The sequence below is a fragment of the Balaenoptera acutorostrata genome, chromosome 1, assembly GCF_949987535.1.
Source record: "Balaenoptera acutorostrata chromosome 1, mBalAcu1.1, whole genome shotgun sequence".
NCBI lineage: Eukaryota > Metazoa > Chordata > Mammalia > Artiodactyla > Balaenopteridae > Balaenoptera > Balaenoptera acutorostrata.
Genome location: NC_080064.1, coordinates 133,922,673 through 133,943,972, shown reverse-complemented (window position 1 = coordinate 133,943,972; position 21,300 = coordinate 133,922,673). Strand labels below are relative to the sequence as shown.

General features: G+C 36.6%; 1 protein-coding gene across 1 annotated transcript in view; it reads left to right on the top strand.

Moving 5' to 3' along the window:
* Nucleotides 1-21,300, top strand: part of LOC103001493 (ankyrin repeat domain-containing protein 45) — a 151,247-nt gene that overhangs the window by 84,202 nt on the left and 45,745 nt on the right. Inside the window, exons 16-22 of the mRNA XM_007165340.2 lie at nt 3,708-3,874; nt 4,480-4,578; nt 9,096-9,193; nt 10,213-10,332; nt 13,353-13,551; nt 14,254-14,442; nt 17,045-17,194. Coding sequence (XP_007165402.2) covers nt 3,708-3,874; nt 4,480-4,578; nt 9,096-9,193; nt 10,213-10,332; nt 13,353-13,551; nt 14,254-14,442; nt 17,045-17,194 — 1,022 coding nt within the window. The remainder of the gene's footprint in view (nt 1-3,707; nt 3,875-4,479; nt 4,579-9,095; nt 9,194-10,212; nt 10,333-13,352; nt 13,552-14,253; nt 14,443-17,044; nt 17,195-21,300) is intronic.

The window sequence follows — 21,300 nt, the reverse complement described above, 5'->3', positions numbered from 1 at the left end:
TTTCCCCTCCACCAGAAAGTCCAGAAAAGTGAGATGGTTCTGTTCCACAAGGTTGTCCAAAGATCTCAGGTCCTTCTCTTTTGTTCCTCAGCTTCCCAGGGTGTTGCTTTTTTTTTTTTAATTTATTTTTATTTATTTATTTATCTATTTATGGCTGCGTTGGGCCTTCGCTTCTGCGCGAGGGCCCTCTCCAGTTGCGGCGAGCGGGGGCCACTCCTCATCGCGGTGCGCGGGCCTCTCACTATCGCGGCCTCTCTTGTTGCGGAGCACAGGCTCCAGACGCGCAGGCTCAGCAATTGTGGCTCACGAGCCCAGTTGCTCCGCGGCATGTGGGATCCTCCCAGACCAGGGCTTCAACCCGTGTCCCCTGCACCGGCAGGCAGACTCCCAACCACTGCGCCACCAGGGAAGCCCCAGGGTGTTGCTTTTGTCTGCAGGGTAGATGCTGGCTCACTGCCACTGTATCTTCAAGCCAGTCAACTAGAAAGGGAAAATAGGGCGGGGGTGATGGTGGTGGTGATGGTGTTAACGGAGGGTAAGCAGCTTCCTTTTAAGGGCACAATCCAGAAGTTGTACATATCATTACCACTCACGGTCCATTGGCCAGAACTTAGGCACATGGGCACACATGGGCAAAGGAAGCTGGGGAATATTATCTTAACTGACTGGCCATGTGCTTAGCCAAAACTCAGAGATTCTATTGTTAAAGGAAGAAGGGGAGAATGAATATTGGGAGCAGTCAGCAGGCTCTGCCACAGTTGCCTATTTCTAGAAAAAAATTGAAGCTGTTGATAATAAAATACATAAATATAATAAAATCACAAATAGACCGATGATCAGTAGAGAAATCAGGGTAAGATAATCAGTGGCAGTGGAGTCAAGGGGGAGAGAAAGGGCAGGGTGGGATTACACAAAGGTTTAGAGTAGGGCCTTAGTATCCTCCAGTGTCCCGTGGCCTGGTCCTCAGCTTTGCTGGTGCAGATACCCGATTTTGTCAGGGTATCTAGAATTAATCAAAAGGCTGGACATTTACATATATCGCACTCACAGGAGAATATAGATGCAGCAGAAAATCAATTTATTAATTTATAATGAGGATGATTTCTTTCTATGTCAGAAATAATTGTGATCATTATTCAGGGTATTCACCTCTAAATACCAATTTCCTTGATAAATCAAATTAGTAATCAGAAGGTTTCTTGGAAAGCGTGGAACTGGTGAGAGGTCAAGGAAGGGTAATGCTGAAGGAGAGTTCTTATAAACAGGGAAGTAGCCCGGTGAATTTAACCCCTCTGCTTGTGTGTTTTCACAGTTCTGCCCACTCCTGAAACTGTGCCCCATCCACACTATTGCAGAACTTCCTGTGATAGCTTACCTCAAAGTCCATGGCCCCAGTATGCGAATAGGACTAGTAAATGGGGCAGATTTTTGGCAGCTCTCCTTCTCCCCACGTCATGGGTTTGCTCTTGTTTGCAGTGGAAAGTAGAGCTTGGATCAGCAAAAGCCTACACTGGAGCATGACTAAAGTTAACTCGATCCGTGAAGGTTTGCTCACACCTCCCTTCCCACCAGTTTTCTTTGGCTTTCAGGGATCCAGACCCACTCTGCTCTCTTTGCTTATGATATAACATCTGGTTTTCTCCCATGCTTGCTTTCTTGACATTGCTCTTACTCTGATACTCAAAGGCAAGAGCAAGAGGTTTTACTATCATGGAAGTATTTTTTTCTTCTCCTTTTCTTCCCATACAATTTTTTTTTAATTGTATTAACTGAACCTCAGAATTTTCATTGTTAAACAAACATGTATGGCAAGTACTTTATCCTCAGAATCAGTGCTCATCCTTTCTAGAAACACTCGCATGTTAACAGGTAATTGACAAAATTGAGTTTTATCAGGAAGAGTTTCAGACCAACTTCTTCCATAGGGTCTAATGCTTTTAAGAGATTCATCCTCTGGACCTAGAGATTATCATACTAAGTGAAGTAAGTCAGAAGGAGAAAGACAAATTCTGTATGATATCACTTATATGTGGAATCTAAAATATGACACAAATGAACCTATCTACAAAACAAAAACAGATTGACAGATATAGAGAACAGACTTGTGGTTGCCAAGGGGGAAGGGAGTAGGGGAGAGGACTGGGAGTTTGGGATTAGCAGATGCAAACCATTACATATAGGATGGATAAACAAGGTCCTACTGTATAGCACAGGGAACTGTATTCAATATCCTGTGATAAACCATAATGGAAAAGAATATGAAGAATATATATATGTGTGTGTGTGTGTGTGTGTATATATATATATATATATATATATATATATATATATATCACTGAGTCACTTTGGTGTACTGCAGAAATTAAACACAACATTGTAAATGAACTCTACTTCAATAATATTTAAAAAAAGAAGAGAGAGAGAGAGATCCATCCTCATATTCTTCCAGGATCATCTTAAACACAGGAGTTTGTTCAAATGTACTGGTGCCATCGAGTGGTCCACTTATACCCGTGTTTCCCCAGAGCAACTGGAAAGTGGCCGTTGCTCCATCCTAATGGGTGGGATGTAATTAGGCAAATGAATAAACTTTCTCCTTGTGTGCTCTCAGCCATGGAAAATTTAAATCCAAAGCCGACACATTCTAACTCTTTAGCATGGCAGTCAGATGCATCTTTGCTCTGGACCATAGAGAACCAAGAGGGATATGATTACAAACCTTTTTGAATCCCTGAAAATTTGAAATACAGCGCACCACAGTGTCCTGTAGAGAATGCAATAAAGTTAAACTGAAACATGTAGAAACATTTAAAACTCTTTATGAGACATCTCATATGCAATTATGAAGAGAGAACAGTTTTGTTATTTATTTATCTATTTAATTGACGTGTAGTTGATTTACAATGTTTTGTTAGTTTCTGCTGTACAGCAGTGATTCAGTTATACATATGTATACATTCTTTTTTATCTTCTATTCCATTATGGTTTATCACAGGATATTGAATATATTTCCCTGTGCTATACAGTAGAACCTTGCTGTTTATTGAGAACAGTTTTATTGAGGTGGAATTCTGAATGAGTAGGCTAAGCTCATTCACTAATTAAATTCTTCTTTTTGGTAAGCAAGCCTCATATCTATAACTTCAAAGTGATACTTCAAGATGATACAAACTGCTACAAGTTTTGGACATGTAGATTTGCTGGCCAGGAAACAGAGATGTTAAATTTGAGGGATCTCTATTGCAGTGGCCATTAAATTTTATTATGTATAAGAATCAGTTGGAGAAGTTGTTAAAATGCAAATTCCCAGGCCACTCTGATTCTCCAGACATGGCGTAAAGCTCTGGAATTTGCATAATTTAATAGGCAGCTCCTTTACCTGTAGACACAGGTAGCTTTCCATACTTGGAGAAATACTGATTGGATGCCTTTAAATAGTGAGTCATGTTTCTAGCTATAGGGAACAAAAAGAAACTAAGAAGACATTCTTTAGCACTTGAGTCAGAAAAAGTTGAGCTGTACAGCCAAAAGGAAATGGATAGTTGGGTAATTTTTTGGAAAATTTTGGACAAATAGTTGTCCTTGCTCTAAGCACTCTGGTTTGGCTATGCAAGTGATGCCAAGATTTCACTACATTATGCGACATTTCACTTCCGTGTGCAATCTTCACTGTATTTTATCAAGGCCCTTCCTTTCCTTTGTCACAGGTTTGTGTGCCATCTCCCTTCCAAGACAAATGGCCATGCAAAATGCCATTAAGCACATCCAGGAGATAATACAGAACAGAATAACTTTATTTAAAACAGAAAAAATTTTGACAAACGTTAACTGGACCTTAGTAGAAGAAAAAACAAAGATTGAATACATCATTCCTGTGAGTTGATACCTGGCAAAAAATAGTCCTTTCCCTTTCTGGCCTGCCTCTTTCTTTAGTTTATTATAAAAAACTTGATTCTGCTAGTTATATGTCAGGATACTGAAGGGAGATACATTTACTAGCTTTGCTATATTGGCAAAAATAGTTTGAATTCTGTCTCTAAAGAGAAGGTGTTGGTGATCTAGCCTTATTTGCCAAATACAGGAGAACTGGTGTTTTTACAAACTGGCTGGTTGAGTAACTATGAATGACCTCTGCCAGGGTGACGTTTCCAACTGGTTGAGGAAGTGAGAGATCTCTCCTTGTATAAGTACTATCAAAAGCAGAAAACATAGGCTGCTCCAGAGAGCAGTCAAGCATACACTAGCCTGGGGAAGAATTTGGCTTCTAAATCTCCCCAAATGAATAGTTACTTCGCCACAACTGAAAGCAACATTTCTAATATGGAGAACGTTTTTCACTTATACACCCCTTCATTTTAGCGATTCTGATTTGAGTTATTGGAATCTTGGTTGAGCGAAGTATTTGACAGCTCCGAATCATTTTTACTTATTTGTAACTTTATCTCTGTGTGTTTTTAAACTTAGTCTGATACTGTTCAGTTTCCTCATGTTTCATGTGATAAAAAAGTGAAGGAGGAGTCCCCAACAGATGAAGTTTTAATAGAAGAGGCCAGATTGCATGTAGCTATAATACAAATGGTTGGTACCCTTCACATAATCTGCTTTTTATTTATTTATTATTCTTGCAATGCTTTTCATTCTTATGTATGGTTTTCAGGTGACTAGAAGATTTTTTTTCATCTTTTGATTGGTTGTTAAAATTTATGTTTGATTTATGAAAGTTAAAAAATAAAAGAAAGAAATCTCTTAGGATTTAAATTCAAGTCACAAATGTTATTATTCTATTTCTAAGTCTAGCTAATTTTAGCAGTTCACTTTTGGGGAGTCTTTGAATAATGTTTGGTGCCATTTATGTACTTAATTAAAATCTTCAAATATTTGAAACTGCTTTTATAAATTTAACATATTTGAGTTCCTTTTATACAAAATTCTCTCAAGTGCTTATTTAACTCTTGTAAATCTAATAAGTTAAAATAAATCTAATGAAACAAAATTCTCTTAAAATATTTATGATTTAATATTTAAATGTTATAAACATAGGAAGATTACTAGGTAAAATCAAGTTTAAATCAACTTATCAAATTGCACATTTAAAATTGGGGTTTTATTCTAATAGTACAAATTTTATTCAATTTTAAAAGTATATAAAATACTCGTTATGCCCAGAATCCTTCTTTTTACTTTCATTTTAGAACTTATTATTATGAAGAATTTCTAAAATATACAAAAGTAGATAAAATAGTGTAATGAACTCCTAAGTACCCATCACTCAGCCTTAAAAACCATCCACACATGACCAACTGTGCCCCATCTGCACCCTCATTCACTCCTCCATCTTCCATATTATTTAGAAACAAATCCCAGATATTATATCATTTCATCTGCAGATATTTCAGTATGTATCTCTAAATTTTGGTCTTTTAAAAAACATAGTAAAATACTAATATTGCACCTAAAAATTAATAATTCCTTAATAACATCAAATATTGGGTCAATGATCAAATTTCCAATTATCTCATAAATGTGATTAAGGCGTATTTTCACAGTGTATATTTTTAAATTGCATTTCATTAAACTCACGTATTGCAATGAATGAATATGTACTTTGTCTCTTTTAATCTATAAATTCCTCCTTTTATTTTTTCTGTTGAAGAACATATTTCTTCTTAATACAAAAATATTAACACTATATCTTCATTTTAAAAACACTTCTATACTTAATTTAAAATGTTCTCAGAATTTGAAAGGCTCTTACCCAGAGAGGTAAAGTATGGTCACAAATTCTTTGTAAGACCTCCTATTAAGAGGTGGTGTCTATATCCCTCCCCACCATTAAATTTGGGCTGTTCTTGTGACTTGTTTTGACCAGTACAATGTAGCAAAAGGACTTTGGGAATGTACTGGAGCCTAGGCCTTGAGGAGATTTGCAATTTCCCCCTTCTTCCACTTTGAATACCACGCTGAGATTGTCATGTGAGGAAGCTGGCCTAGCCTCTGAAGAATGAGAGGCCGCATAGAAGTAACCTGAGGCATACAGCCGAGAGGCAGTACCCTACTACCAGACTTGGGAATGGAATCACTTTAATTTGAGGCTTGGGACAGTAGATTCAACCTCATGATGGTAAGAGATGCAAAGAATTTGTCACCATATTTAATGTACCACGTTCCACTCACTGGCCACAAATATTTTTACCCCTCCTACAAAGCAAAACACATTCATCTTTTTCTAAGACACTGCACGCCCGCCCTGAACCCTGGCAAGCCTTCATCCTATTATGGTATCAGATTCAAAGTCCAGTATCTCATGATGTGCATTTAGTCTAGGTCTGCTGAGGCCTCTGGGTTGTATCTCCTGAAGTATGATTCCTCTTGATCCAGAGACCTGTGGACTAAAAAGAGAAGTTATCTGTCTCCCTCACCTCCACCCACAACATTCAGTGGTGATCAATAGACACCTCTGTTCAAGAAGGGGAAGAACAGGAAGCACTGATTAATCACGGGTCCTTGGCAATTCTGAAATCCAGCTGGGCATATGTCCCAGTTCTCCCCATTCTCTACATTTTCGTAGGAAATAATCCATGTTTGTGGCTGAGTAACCTTCTCAGACTGATTTCTGCCAGTAGAAATGGAAATTCCTATTTATTTAGAACTCTTTCTGTCTTTTTTAGTCCAATCTGATAGTTTCCTTAAAAACTCATGTGTTTTCAATGAGTCTGATTGTAGGCCACTCTACTCTGTAATTCCTTTTCATGCAGGCCACATGTCAGACAATATGAGTCTGAGAAAGCCTTTAGTCTGCTTGAGAGGGTAGGCTAAGGACCACCTTTAACCTTTCAGTGGTCTTATCCAAGGGTCTTGAGCCACACCCTTGATTTGATCTTGAGCCTGAGGCCATATTTTACTGGCAGAACTCTAGATTTGATTTTTACTCCCAGATCTTTTGCCACCTGGAGAGACTTGCAGATGAGAAGTAGGTTTGGTTTTCAACCTGGCAAATCATGGCCTCTTTATATTTTCTGTAATACCTGCTTGCAGATTGAACTGTTGCCCTTCGGTTTATCTCTCTCTTCCCATACCTTATCATATGCAGCTAAAAAGGTTGACACTTTAATATTTCTAGAATATTAGAAGCCAGATTCATAAATTCATTAGGTACATCCTCTACTTTCCAAGTTTGCCTTAGGTGACAGTATTGCCAATTGTGCTGTCTCTTCATAGCACAGCTGCCTCCCTCCAGCCTTCTACATCAGTTTTCTCACTGCTCTTCCAGCTTCCACTAACAGTCTAGCCTCTCCTTCTAGCCTCTGCTCACCACCTAGTCCCAAAGCTAATGATACGTGGTTTAGCGTTTTGTTATGGAAGCTCTGCACAGTTGGTACTGATTTCTGTTTTGGTTAGCCTTTGCTGTATTACAAACCTTAGTGGCTGAAAACAACAATGATTTGGTATTTCTCACAGTTCTGTGGGTTGGCAACCTGGATGATTCTGTTGTCGGTCTTGCCTGGGACCACTCATATGTCTGCCACCATCTTAGCTCAACTGGGGTTGGAGGGTCCAGCATGTCCTCACTCACAGATTTGGCAGTTGACTCTGGTTGTCTTTCAGGGCACTTTGGTTCTCCTCCACATGGCCTCCTATCTTCCACTAGAGTGAACTGGGCTTCTTTGCTACCTGGTGGTCTCTGGGTTCCAACAGGGTGAGAGGACAAGATGCAAGCCCTCTGTATCTCTTAGGCTCTGGAAGTTGAATAACATCACTTTTACGCCCATTCTATTAGTTAAAGTAAATCACAAAGCTAGCCCAGATTCAATGAGTGAAGAAGACCCCACCTTTGAAGGAAGGAGCAGCAGTGTTAGTTACAAAGAGGCATGGGACAGGCATGCTACATTGGGACCATTGTTATAATGACCTACCACATTTACTTTTTAAACCAACAATCCCATGTAATGACCCACTCCATGTTATCTTTTCTAAAAAAATTGAAATATATTTGATTTACAGTATTGTGTTAGTTTCAGGCATACAGCATAGTGATTCAGTTTTTTTTTCAGATTATATTCCATTGTAGGTTATTATAAGATGTTAACTATAATTCCCTTTGCTATACAGTAAATCCTTATTGCGTATCTATTTTATGTATAGTAGTTTGTATCTGTTAATCCCATACCCCTAATTTGTCCTCCCCACCTTCCCTTTCTGGTAACCATAAGTTTTTTTTCTATGTCTGTGAGTCTGTTTCCATTTTGTGTGTAGGTTCATTTGTATTATTTTTTAGATTGCACATATAAGTGATATAATATTTGTCTTTGTCTGACTTACTTCACTTAGTATGGTAATCTCTATGTCCATCCATGTTGCTGCAAATGGCATAGTTCATTCTTTTTTATGGCTGAGTAATATTCATATATATATATATATATATATACCACATCTTCTTAAGCCAATTGTCTGTTGATGGGCACTTGGGTTGTTTCCATGTCTTGGCTATTGTAAATAGTACTGCTATGAACGTTGAGGTGCATGTATCTTTTTGAGTTAGAGTTTTGGGGGTTTTTTTTGGATGTATACCGAGAAATAGGATTGCTAGATCATATGATAACTCTATTTTTAGTTTTTTAAGGAACCTCATACTGTTCTCCCTAGTGGATGCACCAGTTTACATTTCCTACCAACAGTGTACAAGGGTTCTGTTTTCTCCACACTCTCTCCAGCATTTATTATTTGTAGCCTTTTTGATGATAGCTATTCTGACCAGTATGAGGGGATACTTCATTGTGGTTTAGATTTGCATTTCTCTAATAATTAGTGATGTTGAACATCTGAAGTAAACTCTTTGAGTTGTATAGATTTTGAGTTTCCTGAAGCCAGAAGTCTTTGTATCTTTTATAACATCCAAGAGAGTACTTTGCAAAAATGGAATATTCTGTAAATATTTAAATTGAATGAAATTTATTTCTTGCTCTAGAAGTTTTTGAATAGTATATTTTCATATATTGAGTTCAATAATAATAGTGAGGGGTATGTAAAGGTCAAGCAGAGTACGTTACATTAATGTTTTGGTCCTTTGTAATTTTTATTTAAAATTGTATGTTTAGAGTAGCTTTGAAAAACAGTGTAACGATGGAGTCCTCAGTGTAGAGGCAGCCCGGACATTAATTGGTGCAACCAAAAGCTATTGCCACATCCAAGGAAAGTAAGTGTAATACTTCTTTAATTGATATTTCCAAAATTGAATGGGTATGTGATAGAGAATGAACAAACTGAGAGTTCAGTGTCCAGATTGATCAATCTTTTTATCTTATCTATCTGTCTGTCCGTCCATCCATCCATCCATCCATCCATCCATCTACTTCCTATTTTACTTTACTTTACTTTTCTATTTTACTTCCTATTTTTCTTGTTTATACTTTTCTCCCTGAAAATTCGTAACTTTGATGACATTGGGAGTTTCTGGAGGAAGATTTGACTACAGAGCAATTATATGAGAGACAGGGGAGCCATGAAAAAGAACCCATATAGTTTTAATTATGATGATAATTATTTTGTCTTTATATCATATTCACTAAATTACTGCATAGGGGAAGTAAGGAGGCCTGGAGCCTGCCATTAAACTGCTCTCTGGGGTGGAATAGGATCATAGGTTCTGGAGGAATTGATCCAACCCATGGAACTGATAGATGCAATTAAATATGATGGGAAAAGCTCAGTATCTTAGAGATATATTGATATCTGGTTACAGTCCTGAAACATTAGATAGTGGATGGTCTAAGACAAACCTGTGGGGCAACAGTGACAGGAGATTCTGTCTGGGTGATAGTTAACATTTCAGCAGCCTGGTAATATATCTGGGAGATGTAGCATCAATTCCTAAATAAAGTTTGGGAAGGACAGGGACTTCAGAGCCTTTGAGAATCTTGGGCTAGGCAAGGCATGACAAAAGGAAGCTTGATTCTGAACCACAAAGAGTTGGATTCTGAAGTTTTAATTATGTTCTACCTCAGGTCATGGATAGTTCCAGGAACATGGACAGCAGGAGTCTTCCACTAAAAATGTTTCTGTTCCATGACCATGGGTGGGTAGGTGGATGGATACAGAGGCATATTTAATAAACCCATATTACATTTATATTTAGTATAACTTTCTGTTTTATATTACCCAAAGGTATAGCACTTGCTTTTCATTATAACATGTATGTATATTTTTCTCTATTAGATTCATGAGTATTTATGATGTTTCAACTTATGTAAGAGCTAGAAGTTGGCTTATGAAGTTTAAAAACATATTAACTTTCTTGGAATATCATAAAGATAAGGCATCTCTTTCTCTATATGGGTAAGTACTGTGAACCTTTAATAGCAATGTACTTGAAAATATGACCTTTTCTACATTGTCAGAATAGATTACTTTGATTTTCCCTAAAAAAACAAACAAACAAAAAACCCAACTAATATTATAGTCAAGTCTTATTGATTGAGTGAGGAAGGAACAAAGTGCTTGCTTCTCTTTCTCCATTCTGTTTTACCAATTTCATTGGCACCTCTATTAGAGAGTGGGTAGAAAAAAGATGAAAAGGATGGTCATATTTGGATTCCTCAAGTTTTAATTACCTTGTCTTAGGGTCACATTACATGTTGGACTTCTTTCATATTCTTCTGGTATTCTTCTGGGATGAGCAGGGGTGAGAAAGAGCAAACCCAAAGACTAAATCTAGCTCTCAACTTAATTTCATCTGTGCCATGGGATGGTTCTGTTGATGTCTGTAATTAGGAAAAATACAGCATGGCCTTAATAATACTTATAACCAACGTCCAAAATATCGCAAGATACAGATTTTTCTTAAGTTGTGTAGACTCTTTGTTGTATAAGTTGTGAGCTTATATACTTTTTAGAGCAGAAAGACAAGGTTTTTCTACTAACAAAAGATGTCAAATGAGAAAATACTGGGACCATTAATGCTAATAAATTTTAAGTGGGTGTTAACATACTTTTCATAACAAATTATGGTAATTTTTTACTTTCTTCCATTTATTAAGTTTACAGAAAAATATAAAAATTTAAAACCCTAGGATCTTGACATATATCCAGGTAACCTCTTTTTGTCAGCTTCTACTTTAGATGAATAGAAAAAATTTTTTAAATGTCATAGTAATATTGAATAGAATATTTCATTCTGTTCCTAATTTTAAGCAGTGTTGATGTTTTTCTCTAAATTAATTTGTTTCTTGCTTTTGATGTATGAATTTTTGCATTGTTCCTATGTGCGATTAGACTTGATTTTAAAAAATGCTCTCCAGACAAATCTCAAACAAACAATCCAACCTTACACCTAAAGGAGCTAGAAAAAGAAGAACAAACAAAACCCTTAGTTAATAGAAGGGAAGAAATCATAAATATCAGAGCAGAAATAAGTAAAATAGAGACTAAAAAACAATAGAGTAGATAAATGAAACTAAGAGCTGGTTCTTTGAAAAAATAAACAAAATTGATAAACCTTCAGCCCAACTCACCAAGAAAAAGAGAGGGCCCAAATCAATAAAATCAGATGAAAAAGAAGTTACAGCTGAAATCACCGAAATACAAAGGATCACAAGAGAGTACTACAAATAATTATATGCCAGTAAGATGGAAACCTAGAAGAAATGGACAAATTCTTAGAAAGGTACAATCTCCCAAGACTGTAGCAGGAAGAAGTAGAAAATATGAACAGACTGAAATTACCAGTACTGAAATTGAATCAGTAATTTTAAAACTCCCAACAAACAAAATTCCAGGACCAGATGGCTTCACAGATGAATTCTACCAAACATTTAGAGAAGAGTTAACACATATCCTTATCAAATTATTCCAAAAAATTGCAGAGGAAGGAACGCTTCTGAAATCATTCTATAAAGCCGACGTTACCCTGATACCAAAACCAGACAAAGATATCACAAAAAAAGGAAATTACATGCCAATATCACTGATGAGTATATCAATAGATGCAAAAATCCTCAACAAACTATTAGCAAACCAAATTCAGCAATACATTGAAAGGATCATATACCATGATCAAGTGGGATTTGTCCCAAGGATGCAAGGATGGTTCAATATGTATGTATATATTCCATATATATAATGGAATATCACTCAGCCCTAAAAAAGAATGAAATCTTGCCATTTGCCATGTGGATGGACTTAGATGGTATTAGGCTAAGTGAAGTAAGTCAGACAGAGAAAGTCAAATACTGTATGATTTCACTTATATGTGGATTCTAAAAAACAAAACAAATGAATAAACTTAACAAAAGAGAAACAGAGTCATAGATACAGAGAACAAACAGGTGGTGTCCAGAAGGGAGGGGTCGGGGGAGGAAAGAAATAGTGAGGGAAATTAAAAGGTACAAACTTCCAGTTGCAAAATAAATGAGTAACCAGTATGAAATGTACAGTGTGGGGAATATAGTCAGTAACTATGTGGTATCTTTGTATGGTGACATATCATAACTAGACTTATGGTGGTTATCATTTTAAAAGGTCTAGAAATGTTGAATCAGTGTGTTGTGTAACAGGACCTAACATAGTGTTCTAGGTCAATCATACTTCAAAAACAAAGTAACAAACAAATCCATAGAAAAAAAAAAGATCAGATTTGTGGTTACCAGAGGTGAGGGGTGGGAGAGGGGGAAGTGGATGAAAACAGTCACCAGGTACAATTTCCATTTATCAGATAAATAAGTACCAGGGAGGTAATGTACTACACCATGATGAATATAGTTAACACTGCTGCATGTTACATATGAAAGCTGTTAAGGGAGTAAGTCCTAAGGGTTCTCATCACAAGGAGAAATTTTCTATCTGTTTAATGTTGCATCTGTATGAGATAATGGATATTCACTACACTTACCGTGATAATCAGTTTGTGATGTAGGTAAGCCAAACCATTATGTTGTATACCTTAAAACTTACACAGTGCTGTATGTCAATTATATCTTAAGAAAACTGGAAGAAAAAAACACGCCCCCTCCCCTAAAAGCCACCCTCCCAAATGAATATGTATTTACAGTACCTAATGTTTTGGCAAAGGTTAATGAAAATGTTTCTTCTACCTGGGTGCATAATAAGCATAAGCCATTAACTTAAAAAAAAAGCTCCTCAGCCCTGATCTAGATTACCAAGAGCCATATTTTTATCTTTTTCCCTTATGATTTTTATGTCTAGAAAGTATGGTTTGTATTTTTGCTTAGCTATTGTTTCATATTATTTGTATCTTTCTTCAAATTAATGTTAATATTTATTTAAACAAATGAACTTCAGATTTTAATTGTTATACTTTTAAAGTGATCTGACATTTTATTTGATCTCTTTTTTTTCAGGAATAATGAATTTCTGATTTTTATATATCGCATTGTATTTTCAGAAGAATTTGAATATGCCAGACATATTATAGGAATAATGTACATTTATCCTATGATAATGCATCTATGGCCAATGGCAAGAGAATTAAATGTGTCAGCACTGATATTAGTAAACTACTACTTTGTATTTTTATATCTGTTAGAATCAGCATTGAAGGTACTGTTTAAAATAGAAATGTATCCTATAAAAAGAACAGTTTAGATAATCTGAATCTGTTTTTGTCATTTTTTTGAAATAATTGATACTAGAAGCCTTTGGCTGTAACAGTTGATAGGATCCTGGAATTTTAGTAATCTTTTTGAATTTTCTGAGTTTAATAATGAAATCAGTAAAACAGTTAGTGTTGGATATCAGATAAGAGAAGTAGCATAAAAGTGGAGAGAGTCTCAAAGATCAGGCAAAAAAGAATTGAAAGTCTAGACATTTGCTGTTTCCCTCAAATACTCCCTGTAACGATGCAAAGAATAAATAAGTGAATAAAACCAAAATGGTTTGCTAGTTACTTGTCATAATATAAGATGAGAACTACTTTTGAGGATAAATGCTTCAAAGATGATTTATCAGCATTACTGTTTTCATACTTTAATTATAATTAATAGTATTGCAATGAATCTGTTTAGTATTTTTCATTGCTTTTCTTTGGCATTGCAGCTTCATAATAGATTATGTATATTTGGAATCAAATTATAATTTTTGATGTGGGATTTTTTTGAAGTTCAAATGAATGACTTAAAACCCAACTTTTGGAATATAACTCATTTGTAGTTGAGGATTTAACTGTTAATTTTTAAGAATCCCCTCCCCATATCATTGTATAGTGCTATGAAATGATGTACATTCTATATGTTTTCTAAACAGATAACAATTTTGAAAAGCAGATATTTTCATCAACATTGGAATACTTTGGAATTTTTTATCGTGCTTATTGGAATCGTTGATATATTTTGTATATACTTTGTCAGATTGAGACCAGACCACTTGGTTCTTATTCAATTTACAGTAATAATAGGTTATTTCAGAGTAATTAGATTTATTCCTCTTATCAAGGTAAAACTTCACATTTTAAAATACTGTATTTTTTCTATACTCTTTGTCGAATGAATTAAGAAACCTCACTATTTTGAAAGCAATGAGGGAGGGAGCTGTCTTTTCTCCTGGAACCCTCTCTTTATAGATATCTGCATGGTTCACTCTCTGACTCCCTTCAAGTCATTGCTCAAATCTCACCTTCTCATGGAGAAGGTCTTCCCTGACCTTTTACGCTACGTAAAATGGCAACCTGCCCTCCATACTCCCAGCGTGTTCCACCCATCTCCCTGATCCCCCTCCACTTGCTTAAATTTTAATTTTTCTGCGTAGCACTTATCACCTTTTTACTGTATGTTATATGTGCTTTCCACGAGGTAGGGATCTTTGTTTTGGTCACTGATGTAACCTATGGCTCCAGAATGGTACCTAGCGTATAGTAAGTACTTAATAAATTATGTATTGAATGAATAAATGAAAACAATGGTGCCCCTTGCAGCAGGATAACCCAGAAACAAGTTCTCCAAGTTTTAGTAAAATTTTCTCATAAAGCCCTAACTGTGCAGAAGCATAAAAATATTTACCCTAGAGCCCACACTACTTACATAGCCCACTGCCTATGAAGTTCAGTTTTACTGTGGCCTTCAGTCTCCTTAACAATGACCATTTCTTCTTTTCGTGGCTCTGGTTTTGATTCTGAAGGTAGAGCTTCAGATTTTCAGTCTCCGTTCTTAAGCCTCCTTTCTCTTTCCAATGCAGTTGCATTATATAAGCTTTTAGCTTGGGTGCTTTAGATGATTGCACTTGCCACTCCATATTTTTGAGTTGCTTAATTCTTATGACATCAAATAAGTCTGTTAGTATGTATTGAAGTTATAGAGGCTTAATATTAAAAAGCATTGCTGTAAACCCTGACGGCAAAAGGCATACATTAGAATCCTCCAGCTAGTCCCCATTCTCCAAGCAATTTAATAGTGATCTTAAAGGCAGAATCGTCTGAATGCCCAGACTTGTGCGTGTTGACTTCCTTTTTTTGTTCCTTCCTTGATTCTATATTAATGTTACCAAACTTTTGGTGTTCATAAGAATGACTCTACAGAGTTGTATACACAATTTATTTATGATTTTTTCCCTATGAGCTGAGTTTAGAGCAAAGTGCCCACATAAGGTATAACCCACCATAATACAAACGACTCTAGAAATGAGGATATGTAGAATGAGGCTAAGTCTTAATGTGGAAGGTAGAGGCGTCCTTAGATAATCAATTTTTATACAGGGATCTTATGCAGATGAATGTAAAATAATTATTTTAGAAGGAATACTTTGCAAAAAGTCTCTCTGAGTGAAATAAAGATTTAAAGATGTGTTATTGTGGAAGTCAACCCTATTTAAAGTGTGAACTAGTTGCTATTTCTGTTTAACATGCTCTGACAAGTCCCAGTGGAGTGTATTTAAGTAAATATAGTCATGATTAGCTTTTGTTTACTGAGCAGTTACTATGTTCCAGGAACTGTGCAGACCACTTTACTTACATTATCTAGTTAAATTGTTATAAGAGCCCTGTGAAGTAGGTGTCACCACTTTATCAAGTTAGGTGTCCTAATAGCCAGTCTCAGAAGAGTATGGCTTTCAAAAGAAACAAATCTGTGTTGGAAAACTTTGAAGAATATTGGAGACCTTTACTTCAGATCGGCCCAGGGGGTGCCAGTGCATCATGGAATAAAACTTTATAAAAATCCTCTTTAATATCTCTCCCTCTGCCCAAAGTTTCACAACCAGAATAACAGTTTAAAAAAAATCTGTCCCTTCTCTGCTCTTGTGACTCCTTCTCTGTGATGTTCTTTTCCTGGTCACATCTTCCTCTTGTGTTACCTGGCCCCTCACCATCCTCCCTGTGCTCTGATGTGCATCTGTCTCTGTGGTTCACTGCATTGCTCGTGAGGGCCACTCCACTGGAATTCTGGTACTTAGGTATCATTATCCTCATTGAACAGATGAGGACACTGAGTCCTTGGAGTCACTAAGTAACTTGCTCAAGGTCACAGAGCTGGTGAGTAGCAGAGCTGGTATTTGAACCCAGGCAGGTTTATATTTAAAAGTCCCACTCTCCTCAGTCACTGCACTCTCCTTCCTCAGCTTATGATTTGAGAAGTTTAGAGCTAAGGAGGATCTTAGATACCCTGAGGTCCTTATCTTACAAGTGGAGAAACTGAGGTGTAGAGAGAAGATTTATTCGGTTGGTTACTATCACCCAGGTTATTGGGGTGACCTCTCTTGTCTCCTGAAAACTGGTGATATGGAGAATGAGGGAAAGCGCAGGGTAGGGATTTCCCCTTAAAGCTACAGAACAGTTATTCATTGAGCTTTCATTTCTTTAGAGTGGCTCTCAAACTTGAGTGTGCATAGAATCACCTGGAGGACTTGTTAAAGCACCGATTTTGGGACCCATCCCCAGAGTTTCTAATTCAGCAGGTCTGGAGTGGGGTCTGAGAATTTGTGTTTCAGCAATGGCATCGCATTTGTGTTTCTAACAAGCTTGTGAGAAATGACACTTTGAGAACATCTGCCTTAGAGGGTGCTTTTCCTAATTAAATTTTCAGTTTTTTTCTCTCCGTTATTCCAGGTACTAATACCACTGCTGATGAATATTGTAGATGTGCAGATCAAAAAGCGCCTCAGCTTGATGTATAGTATTACAAAAGGCTATGTCAAAAGTCAAGAGGATACCAAGTTTTTAATAAAACAGATTTCTAGCCGAGAATCAATAAATCAGGTGAGAGACAAACACTGGTAATTTGGGGAAAACATCACTTAGGTGTCTGGATTTCTTTGAAGACCATTTCTGCATGTATCTGACCCAATGGATAAATTATATCAAGTGAAAGGGATTCAGTTGTTTATTATGTGATACGAGGTGCTGCAGAGAACAGTCTCTGCTCTTTAAATTTCAGCTATGATTATCACACTTATGATCTTCAGAGAAGAAAATCTATTTGTTTTTATTTTCTGAGTGCTGAGTAGAGATTCTGTCTGTCTCTGTAACACTCTTGAAGGGTAGGACACTTGAAATAGGCTTCATGTAGGAAATGAGACATGAACAAGGCTTTAAGGAAAGGGTAGGTCTGAAGTGGCGGGAGAGAGAGGGAAAGAGAACAAAGATTTGACAGTGAAAACTTCAAATGCTGGTACTGAGGAGTGCATGAGTGGTAGTATTTATTATTATTATTTTTTATCATTCAAGATCCTCCTCATTTCCAGGCAGGATGAGGTAAGTACCAAATGGGAGATGAGGACATAAGCACATTAGGAACTCATAGGTGGAATGAATCACCTCCTAACCAGGTTCCCTCACACCAGTCTGTCCACTTCAGGCCCCTCTGCAATTTAGCAGAGTCACATTCCTAAAAGGGCTATTTTAACTTTCATATATGATTTTCTGCTTCAGAGTATTCAATGCCATGGCCTAAGAGGTAAGGTCTTTGAATATATACACACAGACACACACACACACACACACACACACACAGAACACTTATGGTAAAAAATATCCATGCATAATTTTGCAACTTGAAAATAATATAATAAAAGAAATAAAATTATCCCTCTCAGCCCTCCACTCTACCATCTCCCAGAGACAGCCCCAAAGCCACCATTCCTGGGTTAAATTCCTCTACTGTTTGGCAATAATAATTTTAATAATATGCATATGTATATAATTCTTTTTTTTGAATTTTATTTATTTTTTATACAGTAGGTTCTTACTAGTCATCAGTTTTATACACATCAGTGTATACATGTCAATCCCAATCGCCCAATTCATCACACCACCCCTCGCCCCCCGCCACTTTTCCCCCTTGGTGTCCATACATTTGTTCTCTATGTCTGTGTCTCAATTTCTGCCCTGCAAACCGGTTCATCTGTACCATTTTTCTAGGTTCCACATATATGCGTTAATATACGATATTTGTTTTTTTTCTTTCTGACTTCACTCTGTATGACAGTCTCTAGATGCATCCACGTCTCTACAAATGACCCAATTTCATTCCTTTTTATGGCTGAGTAATATTCCATTGTATATATGTACCACATCTTCTTAATCCATTCATTGTCGATGGGCATTTAGGTTGCTTCCATGACCTGGCTATTGTAAATAGCGCTGCAATGAACATTGGGGTGCATGTGTCTTTTTGAATTATGGTTTTCTCTGGGTATATGCCCAGTAGTGAGATTGCTGGATCATATGGTAATTCTATTTTTAGTTCTTTAAGGAACCTCCATACTGTTCTCCATAGTGGCTGTATCAATTTACACTCTCACCAACAGTGCAACAGGATTCCCTTTTCCTCACACCCTCTCCAGCATTTGTTGTTTGTAGATTTTCTGATGATGCCCCTTCTAACTGGTGTGATATGATACCTCTTTGTAGTTTTGATTTGCATTTCTCTAATAATTAGTGATGTTGAGCAGCTTTTCATGTGCTTCTTGGCCATCTGTATGTCTTCTGTGGAGAAGGTCTATGTCTATGTAGGTCTTCTGCCCATTTTTGGATTGGGTTGTTTGTTTCTTTAATATTGAGCTGCATGAGCTGTTTATATATTTTGGAGATTAATCCTTCATCTGTTGATTCATTTGCAAATACTTTCTCCCATTCTAAGGGTTGTCTTTTCATCTTGTTTATGGTTTCCTTTGCTGTGCAAAAGCTTTGAAGTTTCATTAGGTCCCATTTGTTTATTTTTGTTTTTATTTCCATTACTCTAGGACGTGGATCAAAAAAGATCTTGCTGTGATTTATGTCAAAGAGTGTTCTTCCTATGTTTTCCTCTAAGAGTTTTATAGTGTCCAGTCTTACATTTAGGTCTCTAATCCATTTTGAGATTATTTTTGTGTGTGGTGTTAGGGAGTGTTCTAATTTCATTCTTTTCTGTGTAGCTGTCCAGTTTTCCCAGCACCACTTATTGAAGAGACTGTCTTTTCTCCATTGTATATCCTTGCCTCCTTTGTCACAGATTAGTTGACCATAGGTGCGTGGGTTTATCTCTGGGGTTTCTATCTTGTTCCATTGATCTATGTTTCTGTTTTTGTGCCAGTACCATATTGTCTTGATTACTGTAGCTTTGTAGTATAGTCTGAAGTCAGGGAGTCTGATTCCTCCAGCTCCGTTTTTTTCCCTCAAGACTGCTTTGGCTATTCGGGGTTTTTGTGTCTCCATACAAATTTTAATATTTTTTGTTCTAGCTCCGTAAAAAATGCCATTGGTAATTTGATAGGGATTGCATTGAATCTGTAGATTGCTTTGGGTACTATAGTCATTTTCAAAATATTGATTCTTCTAATCCAAGAACATGGTATATCTCTCCATCTGTTGGTATCATCTTCAATTTCTTTCATCAGTGTCTTACAGATTTCTGCATACAGGTCTTTTGTCTCCTTAGGTAGGTTTATTCCTAGGTATTTTATTCTTTTTGTTGCAATGGTAAATGAGAGTGTTGCCTTAACTTCTCTTTCAGATTTTTCATCATTAGTGTATAGGAATGCAAGAGATTTCTGTGCATTAATTTTGTATCCTGCTACTTTACCAAATTCATTGATTAGCTCTAGTAGTTTTCTGGTGGCATCTTTAGGATTCTCTATGTATAGTATCATGTCATCTGCAAACAGTGACAGTTTTACTACTTCTTTTCCAATTTGGATTCCTTTTATTTCTTTTTCTTCTCTGATTGCCGTGGCTAGGACTTCCAAAACTATGTTGAATAATAGTGGTGAGAGTGGACATCCTTGTCTTGTTCCTGATCTTAGAGGAAATGGTTTCAGATTTTCACCATTGAGAATGATGTTTGCTGTGGGTTTGTCATACATGGCCTTTATTATGTTGAGGTAGGTTCCCTCTATGCCCACTTTCTGGAGAGTTTTTTTAATCATAAACGGGTGTTGAATTTTGTCAAAAGCTTTTTCTCCATCTATTGAGATGATCATATGGTTTTTATTCTTCAATTTGTTAATATGGTGTATCACATTGATTGATTTGCATATATTGAAGAATCCTTGCATCCCTGGGATAAATCCCACTTGATAATGGTGTGTGATCCTTTTAATGTGTTGTTGGATTCTGTTTGCTAGTATTTTGGCATCTATATTCATCAGTGATATTGGTCTGTAACTTTCTTTTTTTGTAATATCTTTGGTTTTGGTATCAGGGTGATGGTGGCCTCATAGAATGAGTTTGGGAGTGTTCCTTATTCCGCAATTTTTTGGAAGAGTTTGAGAAGGGTGGGTGTCAGCTCTTCTCTAAATGTTTGATAGAATTCACCTATGAAGCCTTCTGGTCCTGGACTTTTGTTTGTTGGAAGATTTTTAATCACAGTTTCCATTTCATTACTTGTGATTGGTCTGTTCATATTTTCTATTTCTTCCTGGTTCAGTCTTGGAAGGTTATACCTTTCTAAGAATTTGTCCATTTCTTCCAGCTTGTCCATTTTATTGCCATAGAGTTGCCTGTAGTAGTCTCTTAGGATGCTTTGTATTTCTGCGGTGTCTGTTGTAACTTCTCCTTTTTCATTTGTAATTTTATTGATTTGAGTCCTCACCCTCTTTTTCTTGATGAGTCTGGCTAATGGTTCATCAATTTTGTTTATCTTCTCAAAGAAGCAGTTTTTAGTTTTATTCATCTTTGCTATTGTTTTCTTTGTTTCTATTTCATTTATTTCTGCTCTGATCTTTATGATTTCTTTCCTTCTGCTAACTTTGGGTTTTGTTTGTTCATCTTTCTCTAGTTCCTTTAGGTGTAAGGTTAGATTGTTTATTTGAGATTTTTCTTGTTTCTTGAGGTAGGCTTGTATAGCTATAAACTTCCCTCTTAGAACTGCTTTTGCTGCATCCTGT